The sequence below is a fragment of the Mobula hypostoma genome, chromosome 2 (genome assembly GCF_963921235.1).
Source record: "Mobula hypostoma chromosome 2, sMobHyp1.1, whole genome shotgun sequence".
In the NCBI taxonomy this organism is placed as follows: Eukaryota; Metazoa; Chordata; class Chondrichthyes; order Myliobatiformes; family Myliobatidae; genus Mobula; species Mobula hypostoma.
Genome location: NC_086098.1, coordinates 198,990,445 through 199,002,535, shown reverse-complemented (window position 1 = coordinate 199,002,535; position 12,091 = coordinate 198,990,445). Strand labels below are relative to the sequence as shown.

The 12,091-nt window shown below is 41.5% G+C and overlaps 1 protein-coding gene across 1 annotated transcript in view; it reads right to left on the bottom strand.

The window, feature by feature from the left end:
- Positions 1-11,836, bottom strand: part of prpf6 (PRP6 pre-mRNA processing factor 6 homolog (S. cerevisiae)) — an 86,089-nt gene extending 74,253 nt beyond the window's left edge. The window contains exons 1-3 of the mRNA XM_063041376.1: positions 11,648-11,836; positions 2,838-3,003; positions 1,445-1,563 (exon numbers count right to left, since the gene is read on the bottom strand). Of these exons, the coding sequence (XP_062897446.1) occupies positions 1,445-1,563; positions 2,838-3,003; positions 11,648-11,823 (461 nt within the window). The 5' untranslated portion in view covers positions 11,824-11,836. The remainder of the gene's footprint in view (positions 1-1,444; positions 1,564-2,837; positions 3,004-11,647) is intronic.
- Positions 11,837-12,091: the final 255 nt, after the last annotated feature.

The following is a 12,091-nucleotide window of genomic DNA, read 5'->3' as shown; positions in this document are numbered from 1 at the left end:
AGCGCACATTGGATGAATTCCTCTGTCGAACCGATACACAATTATTTAGCACTGTAGTAGCATTGGTAGTGTTCTGATTTGTTCTGTATTTCATTTAAATGCATAATTTGTTACTCAGTTAAATGCAAGTTTGTCTTTTTAAAAATATAACTTTTTAACTATTTCAATGAAACTTCAGCTAATTAGGGCTGCTATTTAATTGGGCCAAAATGTAATGGTCCCAATGTTTCCCAATTAACCAGAATCCACGGTGTTTTAAAAATATACAATAGATTACAGTTAATTGGACCATCGTTTAATCAGAGCTGCCACTTATTTGGTACAATTCTTAAGAAAACAAAAACTAATCTAGTTTACTTGGTACACTATGCACCTTAATTGGGACTGGAAACTGCTAACGAATAGTTTCTAACTAATGTCAGTCACGTGCACTTGTGTGGCATTAGACACTATGCCATGCTTAGAGCCAAGTTTTTAAAAGCACCAGTTGAGCGTGCTCGTGTTCAAAAAGCAGTCACTTTTGTCACTGAGAGCTGGTGAAAAATAAGTAGCAAGACAATTCAGAACTGTTTTGCTCCCTGCAGTTTCAAGTATTCAGGCTTGGAGATGCCAGAAATGAAAATGAAACAACTTCAAGTTTGGAACTACAAAGAATTTGAAGGCATTGACAATCATCTTGAATGTTACAATGCAATGAAAATAAAGAATTAGAGAATGCAATCGTCAAAAGCATTGTATGAAGTCAGTCCATTATCTACACTACGTGTCTGCACTAACTTTGTTCATTTACAGTCAATCAAAAGAACACCACAGCATACACTGGATAAATTCCCCCATTGTTATCTATGAGCTAAAATAAATGTCAGTTTTATACTACTGTAGGAGTATCGGTATTGTTCTAATTTGTTATGTATTTAATTTAAAAACAATTCGTTACTCAGCTAAATGGCAGTTTGTCTTTTTTTATACCCGTTCTAATTATTTCAATGAAAGTTCGGCTTATTGGGACAGCTACTTAATTGGGCCAAAATGTACTAATCCAGATGCGTAACAACAGGAACTCTGCAGATGCTGGAAATTCAAGCAACACACATCCAAGTTGCTGGTAAACGCAGCAGGCCAGGCAGCATCTATTGGAAGAGTTTCAGTCGATGTTTCAGGCAGAGACCCTTCATCAGGACTAACTGAAAGAAGAGTTAGTAAGAGATTTGGAAGTGAAAGGGGGAGGGGGAGATTCAAAATGATAGAAGAAGACAGGAAGGGGAGGGATGGAGTCAAGAGTTGGACAGATGCGTCCCAATTTACTGAAATTAACTATAGTACCATGAAAGGTGGTGACTGAGCATTACGCTGCCATGAAGAAGAGTGACCATTATCCCCCAAAATACACTAGCTGGGATGAGTGGCCTACTTGTGTTCTGCATGCTTTATGCAAGTTGCATACCTTCTATCTTTTCTTCTTTCATCCATTCTCTTGTCCAGCGCAGCATAGATTGCATCTGCCTCTTCATCATCTTTTTCATATGGCCCACTTGAGAATAAGCTTCCAGCATATCCATTAAACTTCAAAAAAAATACTTCTGTCACCAAATTATCAAGCAGAGATAACCAGAAAATACACTGAAAGTCTTGATTTACTACAAAAAAAATGAAATACAACTACCCACAGCAATGTTAAATGGATTTTTTTTACTAAGAGATATTTTCAATATTGATTTGTATCAGAACCACATTTCAAAAGAAAAGGTCACATTACACCAACCATATTAAATTGCTTGAGAAATAATTGAAAAAATTTAAAAGGAATGCAGTGGAAGTAATACCAAAAGCAAAATGCTACAAATCCTGCAAGATTGAAAAATTGAAAATGCTTAAATAACTCAGTAGGTTAGGTAGCAAATGCAAAGTGACATATTTAAGTAACATTTCAGTAAATACAACATTGCAATAATTTCAAGGTGGTAAACTCAGTGCCCCCTATGTCTCCATAAAGTCCTTGATTTGATTAGTAGTTACATGGCTAATGCTGGAGATACGTGCCATTAAAAAAGTAATAAAGAGAAAGTAATTTTAAAATTTGTAGATAATACCAAACTGGTGTAGCTTATACTAAAATATTAACTACCAGAATGGCCAACATTTACTGCTCATTCCTAAATGAAATTTTAATTTAAAAAAAATAAAAAAATTATTTAGGAATGAGAAGTAAATGTTGCTATCAACCTCCAGTTCAAATATACTCAACGACTTGGCCTCAACAGCCATCTGTAGCAATGAATTCCAAAGATTCATGACCCTTCAGCTAAAGAAATTCCTGATCTGTTCTTAAGAAATATTTTTGTATTCTGGTCTGTGTTCTCTGGTCTAAACACTCCCACTATAGGAAACACCCTTTCCACATCCACTCTATCAGGGCCTTTCATTATTTGATAGATTTCATTGAGATACCTCCCCTCATTCTTCTAAACTGCAGCAAGTTCAAGCCCAAAGCCATCAAAAGCTTCACATGTTAACCCTTTCATTCCTGGGATTACTCTGGTGAACCTCCTATGGACACCCCCCCCCCCCAATGCCAGCACATCCTTTCTTAGATAAGGGAGCCAAAACTACTCACAGTACTCCAAGTGCAGTCTGGCAAATGCCCTATAAAGGCATTGCCTTGGTCAATACGAGCTAGTATGCTAAGGGAGAAATAGTAGATGAAATGGAAGAGTCTTGTATAAAGCTGCAACTCCAGCTTTTTGTGCTCAATGGTCTTTTTTTTCCATAAAAAGGGTAGGTATATTAGAGGTAATCTTAAGCAAAGAAAAACTACAGAAAAGAGATGGTCTAATTACCTCATCATAATTTGTGTCATTCAAATCTTCATCGTCATCATCTGCTTGATTCTTTTTCATTTGATCACCAACAGTTCTTTTTCCAGGGGGAGCATGTCGGTCATCAACTGGGTCATTGGCATCTCGAGCAGGTCCAATATCCGAACGTGTTGTGAAACCAGTCGCACTAAATTAAGCACAAGATTTAAAATTAGCAATTATGTAATATCTGTATTCTATTTTACAGTTATAGTTAGCATGAATTGCTCTTCCCGGGATGAAATGGAAAACTGACAAGATATTTATCTGCATACAATAAGTAGTCTTCATAAAAACCTTAGTTTATCATTAATGCCGATGACCAATATGCTCCTATTTTTACAAACAAACTTTTCGGATCAGTGGGCAGTATTTTATCTTTTGAGAGAAGTTTGATCTTTTCAATTATATTTCAGCTTTGCAAATGTACACAAAAACTGAAAAATTCATGAACAGATATTTCTATATTTTCAAGTTCTGTCATACTAGTAAATATAGTTCAGATTTACAGTCTTTCAATAAGAGTGAGCCTTCACATCATGCAATAAAATCAAACTGAAAACTGACAGCTTTTAGTACCCCAGCAACCGTTTTTCATGCTTACATGGATCTATAGATTTAAACAAAATATTCTCAGTCCAATCACTCTTCCACAAGTGATCCTTCCTGTTGTTGCAGTTTTTTTCTGCTCTCAGTTTTCTATTAACACCTCTTACATAAGTAGTAAAACTTACAAGCTCTGGCCACATGGTGGTTCAATGGACCACATTTTTCTCTTTTGAGATCCCATATTTAAAGCATTGAACCATTTCTTAGTAATTCTTTCACCTGTATTTAACTCGTCAATGATCTCTAAGTAATATTCTAATGTGGCAGCATTATTAATACAAATATCAATTAAATCTGTGTATATTTTCCAATACTTCAGCTGGTCCAAGAATGATAACTATATGACCACTCACTAAATTAACAACATTTTATATATTTTCTTTTGGAAGGGATCATTACAGCTCATGCTATTTTTACTTATGTACAATATAATAAAAAAAATTTAAAGAACAAAAATGCTTCAACTTCAATGAATTTCTAAATTTCAACTGGCTTCAGATGGTATCTAACCACAGCTGTAATAAACTGCTTGAGTTGCGCTCACCAATGCTCAGCCACATACAGACATCTCCAAGGATAGATAGGCCTTGGAGGAAGGACAGCACAGGTTTAGAATCATGAAAGATGTTAAAGAACTAATCTGAATAGGGATTACATTAAGGTGGATACAATGCCATTAATTTATAATGTTGAGGGTGATCCAAATGATGTCCTCATGTACAACAAAAATAATTCAGAAAACAAAATGTGAAGTAACTATTTCATAAAAGGATTTTATCAGTCTGTATAAACATACTACTATATTAGCACATTTAAATGCTATGGTAGTATTAATCCTACATATATGTTAGTACAGAGAATGACTATGGACCAGTCAAGTACATAGCATTGTGAATGGCGCTGTTCATTTCATGCCACGTAACTATAAGTGCTTACACCCCAAAGAAACTAGACATTATCAACTAATTAACTGCAGAGCCAGGAAACCCAGAAACAAAAGTAATATTATCATTTTCAAAGGGGGGGGGTTTAAATCAAGTATCCCAATGACTGATCAGGCAATACTAAAGTAAAAGTCTTTTTGTCTTTATCAACGTTCTACTTCCAATCAATATTATTTGAGTCTACAGGGCAAGGCAATCCTCAAAGATAGCAGCAGTGAGTACCCAAGCTAGAAAGGATTACAGGTATCAGTAATGTTTGAAAGAAGTAATTCTAAATATGGAATCAAATAATTGAGGCTTAAGTGGGATCGCATAATTCTGAAAGCGTAATATAAATACAGAATGGTGGAGAAATGAGTGATTAAAGAGCAGTGATGTCAACTGGACACTGTAAACCACATCAAACCATTATCTGAATTTCAACTAGCTCATGGCCCTTTTTAAAAAAAAACTTAATATATTTGCACACAAGATGATTTAATTTATGATCTACACTTCACTGCAGTTAATAAAGTCAGTTCAAATTAGATCACCATGCATCAACCACTCAGTCTTTTACTCCAATTATGAGAAATATACTTTAAACAAAGCACAAACACGAAGAAATCTGCAGATGCCGGAAATTCAAAAACTCCAGGCCGGGTCTCTATGTGCTGCTATTGTGACTCCCGTCTCCTCTTCCCCCACCACCACTCTGCAACCCAGTCTCCCTCAGATCCCACCGTCAGCTCCTGGGCCCCGGAGGCTCCATCTTCCTCTCACCCCAACCCTCCCTTCTCCACTGACACCCCCACCCTCCCCCCTCTGATCCCAGCTCTCATCTGTGCCGGGTCTTTACCATCCCCTCTGACCTTCAACTCTCTGAGGCACAGCGCTCCGTCCTCAGTAAGGGCCTCACCTTTGTCCCCCTTCGCCCACACCTCAGCGAGCTCTGTGTACGCCATGGCGCTGAACTCTTCTTCCGCTGGTTCCATCTCCGAGCCTACTTCTTCGGCAAGGACTCCTCCACCCCCACCGATGACCCCTTCTCCCATCTTCAACCCTCTTCCTCTTCATGGACACCCCATTCTAGTCTTCTGCCTGCTCTGGATCTCTTTATTGTTAACTGCCGACGGGAGATCAACTGTCTCGACTTCACCGCACCTTGTCCCCATTCCAACCTCACTCCTTCCAAACGCTCTGCTCTCCACTCCCTTCGCACTAATCCTAACCTACTATTAAACCCGCCGATAAGGGGGGGGGGGGCGCTGTTGTAGTCTGGCGTACTGACCTCTACCTTGCCAAGGCACAGCAACAACTCACGGATACCTCCTCTTATTTATCCCTCAATCGTGACCCCACTAAGGAGCACCAGGCCATTGTCTCCGACACCATCACTGACTTTAGCCGCTCAGGGGATCTCCCATGCACTGCTACCAACCTTATAGTTCCCACACCCCGCACTTCCTGTTTCTACCTCCTACCCAAGATCCACAAACCTGCCTGTCCTGGCAGACCTATTGTCTCAGCTTGTTCCTGCCCCACCGAACTCATTTCTGCATACCTCGACACGGTTTTATCCCCCTTGTTCAATCCCTTCCTACCTATATTCGTGCACTTCTCACGCTCTTAAACTTTTCGATGATTTTAAGTTCTCTGGCCCCCAACGCTTTATTTTCACCATGGATGTCCAGTCCCTATACATTTCCATCCCCCATCAGGAAGGTCTCAAAGCTCTACGCTTCTTTTTGGACTCCAGACCTAACCAGCTGCCCTCCACCACCACTCTGCTCCGTATAGCGGAATTAGTCCTTACTCTTATTAATTTCTCCTTTGGCTCCTCCCACATCCTCCAAACTAAAGGTGTAGCTATGGGCACCCGTATGGATCCTAGCTATGCCTGCCTTTTTGTTGGTTTTGTTGGCTCTATGTTCCAAACCTATTCTGGTATCTGTCCCCCACTTTTCCTTCGCTACATCGATGACTGCATTGGCGCTGCTTCCTGCACGCATGCTGAGCTCATTGACTTCATTAACTTTGCCTCCAACTTTCACCCTGCCCTCAAGTTTACCTGGTCCATTTCCGACACCTCCCTCCCCTTTCTAGATCTTTCTGTCTCTATCTCTGGAGACAGCTTATCCACTGATGTCTACTATAAGCCTACTGACTCTCACAGCTATCTGGACTATTCCTCTTCTCACCCTGTCTCTTGCAAAAATGCCATCCCCTTCTCGCAATTCCTCCGTCTCCGCCGCATCTGCTCTCAGGATGAGGCTTTTCATTCCAGGACGAGGGAGATGTCCTCCTTTTTTAAAGAAAGGGGCTTCCCTTCCTCCACCATCAACTCTGTTCTCAAACGCACCTTCCCCATTTCACGCACATCTGCTCTCACTCCATCCTCCCACCAGCCCACTAGGAATAGGGTTCCCCTTGTCCTCACCTACCACCCCAACAGCCTCCGGGTCCAACATATTATTCTGCATAACTTCTGCCACCTCCAACAGGATCTCACCACTAAGCACGTCTCCCCCCCCCCCCCCCGCTTTCCGCAGGGATCGCTCCCTATGCGACTCCCTTGTCCATTTGTCCCCCCCATCCCTCCCCACTGATCTCCCTCCTGGCACTTATCCTTGTAAGCGGAACAAGTGCTACACATGCCCTTACACTTCCTCCCTTACCACCATTCAGGGCCCCAGACAGTCCTTCCAGGTGAGACGACACTTCACCTATGAGTTGGCTGGGGTGATATACTGCGTCCAGTGCTCCTGATGTGGCCAAGACCCAACGCAGACTGGGAGATCGTTTCGCTGAACACCTACGCTCTGTCTGCCAGAGAAAGCAGGATCTCCCAGTGGCCACACATTTTAATTCCACATCCCATTCCCATTCTGATATGTCTATCCACGGCCTCCTCTACTGTAAAGATGAAGCCACACTCAGGTTGGAGGAGGAACACCTTATATTCCGTCTGGGTAGCCTCCAACCTGATGGCATGAACACTGACTTCTCAAACTTCTGCTAATGCCCCACCTGCCCCTCGTACCCCATCCGTTATTTATTTATATACACACATTCTTTTTCTTTTTCCTCTCTCTCCTTTTTCTCCCTCTGTCCCTCTCACTATACCCCTTGCCCATCCTCTGGGTTCTCCCCCCCCCCACCCTTTTCTTTCTCCCTGGGCCACCTGTCCCATGATCCTCTCATATCCCTTTTGCCAATCAACTGTCCAGCTCTTGGCTCCATCCCTCCCCCTCCTGTCTTCTCCTATCATTTTGGATCTCCCCCTCCACTCCCACTTTCTAATCTCTTACTAGCTCTTCCTTCAGTTAGTCCTGACAAAGGGTCTCGGCCCGAAACGTCGACTGTACCTCTTCCTAGAGATGCTGCCTGGCCTGCTGCATTCACCAGCAACTTTGACATGTATTGTTTAAACAAAGCAGTTTATTTTGACCCATTTTGATTAAATCACAACTATTATGCCATATTGACTACTTATTTCTGATATTGTGTCAATTCCAGGCTGCAAGTATCCTTGTTACACTCCTGGATTTGTCTGGAATTTGCTAACAGGACCCTGCATAGGACTGCCTCCTCAGTTCATGAAAACTGTTAGCACTGCAAAGGAAAGAAATCACCTTTTAACCATACATGATCAAGGCTCTAAAATGAGAAGAAAGGAAACTACACTTACAAGTCACACTACATATTTTAATGTTAGTTTAGTATTGTGCTGGAAATGAAGTTGAGCATCAGAAACTGCTGTTAGTGTTGGTCAACCTCCAGTTCAGTCAGACCCCAACAATGTACACAGAACAAAAGGCCAATTTAAGCTTATTGTATGAACATACCATTCCACAAATTCCTGAAAAGGTGTAAAAAAAATCAAACTAAAATTTATATTATACTTCTCATTGATATGTTTCCCCAAAAAGTCCTGAGATTCCTATTAGTACACAAGATTCAGTTTATATCACCCTAGGCCTATTAGAGTTTGTTCTCATACCACTAAATACAGGTGTATTTCAACAGGAAAGTAATGAAACAGGCTGTTTCATGTTTAAGTTGCTCTTGAATGAAAATGGAAGTATTAAAGCGTTATTCATAAAAAACAACAAACTTCAAATTGTTCATCCAACAGCAACATTTCAGTGCTCTGCTGCCAACCACCGGTAAAAAGCTTCTGTGTCACCTTTGATTATCCTGCCCCACTACACAAGGACTTGTTCATTTTAAGATTCAAGATTGTTTAATATCATTTCCTGTTCTCAAATGTAAGGAGAACAAAATAATTGTTACTCTGGATCTGATGTGGCACAAAAAAACCCACAAAAGATAAAAGATATGCGTGTGTGTATATATATATATATATATATATATATATATATACACACACACACACATATATACATACATACAAGATATCTTCTATACATAGATTGATTGTATGTCCATAAAGTGATGCTAGTAATAATAAAGCAGTGGTGCATTTTGTGGGTGGAGATTTTGATCAGCCTTACTGCTTGGGGAAAGTAACTGTTTTTGATTCTGGCCAGGATGTGTATATGCTACATAGCCTCCTCCCTGTTGGGAGTTTGACAAACAATCTGTGAGTAGGATATGTGGGATCCTTCATGATGTTATTGGCCCTCTTCCAGCACCTTCTGTACACATGTCCTTGATGGTGGGTAGGCTAGCGCCAGTGATGAGTTGGGCAGTTTTGACTACCTGTTCTAGAGCCATCTTGTCTGCCGCAGTGCAGTTTCCAAACCAAGCAGTGATACAGCTTATTAGGAAGCTCACAACTGTACATTTGTATAATGATGCGAGTATGGATGTGCAAAGTCCAGCTCTCTTCAGCCTCCTCAGAAAGCAAAGGCATTGGCGAGCTTTCTTAACTGTGTCAGATGTGTTCTGGGATCTTGACAGGTTGTGTGTGATGTGCACTCCCAGGAGTTTGAAACTGCTTGCAGCTTCCACTGTTATGCTGCCAACGTAAAGGGGGTGGGGGGGAGGGGAGTATGAGTGGTGTGAAGTGGATAACCATATCCTTTGTCTTGTTGACACTAAGGAAGAGATTATTTGCCTGGCACCAGGCCTGAAGCTCTTCCATCTCTTCTCTATAGGCTGTCTGATCGTCACTGGTGACAAGCCCCACCACTGCCGTATCATCGGCAAACCTTGATAATGCGATTGCTCGGGTGATTGGTCATGCAGTCGCATACGAGCAGAGTTTACGGCAATGAGCTCAGCACACAGCCCAAGGGTGGGGGTTAGTGTTCAGGATGATGAGGATGGAAAAGCGTTTTGCACCCTGACTATCTGAGGTCTGTTGATTAAAGTCCAACACCCAGTTGCAGAGTATATTTAGACCAAGGTTCACCAAGGTTCCTGGGACAGTAGTGCTGAACAGCAAACTGAAATCCAGAAACTCCCCCTGCATTCCAAAGAATGACCTATCCCTTTTCTCCTAGAGTAGGAGATTTTTACTTAAAGGCTCATTTTGGTGTGAATGAAGAGGGAGAGGGAGGTGTGGTAAGTGTTGTTACCATGAGCCTGAACAATTACACAAAAAACAAAACACAGGATTTCACATCCTTCTTCACAAATATCCACAAATACATTCATTACAATAAGGTCACAATGACATGGTGCAACAAAATAAGCTACTAACCATTTTCCAGAAACCAGCACTCTTCCCCATCCCCCAAAATGAGCTCTTCCACTAAGCCAGCACAGAGCACACGCCACCACAAACAGGTATCCTTTTTAAGACATCCCACCCATCAATCGGGTCCCCTCCCTGAGATTGGAAGCACCAACAAACAGGATGTGTCAAAGAATGCCACTGCCGTGGAATGTGCAAGTACAAACAGAAGTGTCCATGCTACACATTCTGACTTAAATATCCTTGTTCAATTCAAGCCAGCTGTCAGTTTAGGTGGACAACATATTGTCTCTACACCTTTAAGTAGCAACTTTCTATTTCTCACACGGGAGAGGTGCAATCTGTCTAATACATCAGTTAAGCAACTCATTTATCATGTTGTTTTGAGAGTGGAAGCTCAGAATGAATGAAAAACCACACAATATATCATGACTACATTCCAGAATTAAGGTCATTTGAATCTAAATAATCAAACTAACTTGCTATACTATTTCAGAAGTATTTAGGATGGTAAACTATTCATGTATAATGTAGAGAGTATCAAGTTTAAAGAGTTTGCCTGAAGCACTTAACATCGACAAGGTTATTTTCTTTGACCATCCTGCCCCTTCTGCAACACACATTCCTCCAACAAAAGTTGTTCACAGTGAGACGCTGGAAGATATGGACAGCTCCTGTATCTTGTAAACCACTCCTCACCAAAGACAAACATCAATGATGAAATTCACTATAGCCATCTGCTGACTGAAAAAAATGGTATATTTCAAGATCAAGACTAAAAGCCTGGCACAAAATTCTATGTTGACCAAACTGCAGTAAAAGCAGCCCAACCTCAGTGCTTCTGACACATGGAAGCTTTGGGCAATGGGGGGTGGGGGGGGGGGAGAATTATCTCTTCAAAATTCTTCTCCCAATTCACTGGAAAGACAAGCAAGCCAAACTCAGCATTATTTCCTAGCCTAACATCTCCAACACTGAGCTTAAATTAATCTCAGCTGGCTACATTGGACAGATTACACCATCTACGTGCCCAAAAGACTTGCTCTGTCCCAAGCTCCGTCAATAGTAAGAGATTACCAAGCAGACAAAGAAAAAGATTGAAGAATATGTCCAAATGTATTTAGAATATGTGCAAAATGCTTTTAACAGCAACATCCCCATCAAGGTCCTGTATGAACAGTCAAATTGGACAAAACACCTCAGTAAGCTGACAGCTGTGTATTAGCCAAAATCTTAGTGAGTGGATATTAGGGAAGACACAGCCCGAAATTAACGCTTTTGCACAAATAATGGTTGTTTTAATACGTACAAAATGTTGCGTTCGTTGCAAGTCACATTGGAAGATATGTTGACACAAGAGACTGCAAATGCTAGAATCTTAAGAAACACACTAAGCCAGTGAAACGTGAAACGCTGACCACCCATTCCCCTCCATTAATGCCGCCTAACCTGTCAAGTTCCTGCAACGCTCTTTGAGTCACTAGAGGATCCGGCGGCTATCCATCTACCTACACGATGCCCTAGGCCCGTTTGTGCTTGGCTCCCCTCGGCGCCACTTCGAACCAAAGCAAGCAAGCACTGGGGACGGAACTCACCCTCTGCCTAAACCGGGCACATAGCCCAGCGGAGCCGGCATGCCGAGGAACGGTTTCTTCTTCTTATTGAGCGTCCCGGTTAGAGTAGGACCTCCTGAACTCATTCCCGGAGGTGCCGGCGCTGCCGCCGACGATGTCGTTGTGCTCACTTGTGTTGATACGCCTGCAGCCGCCATTCTGGATCTAGACTCTGTCCCAGCAGTCAATGCGGCAGAAAGGAATGCTGGATACATTGCATTGACGTAATTAACATAATTTGTATTTAATTCGCATAATTTAATCTCTCCCTATGTAGTTCGTCTTGAAGTTTTGCTTCAAGTAGCAAAAGAGGAAGAGGATAACAAATAATATATCATTAAATATTTCAGCGAACTGTTGGCAAGGAGAAAAAGCAATGAAAAGTCGGAATTTATCTAGGTAAAATGTAACTGAAGTGGACGTCCT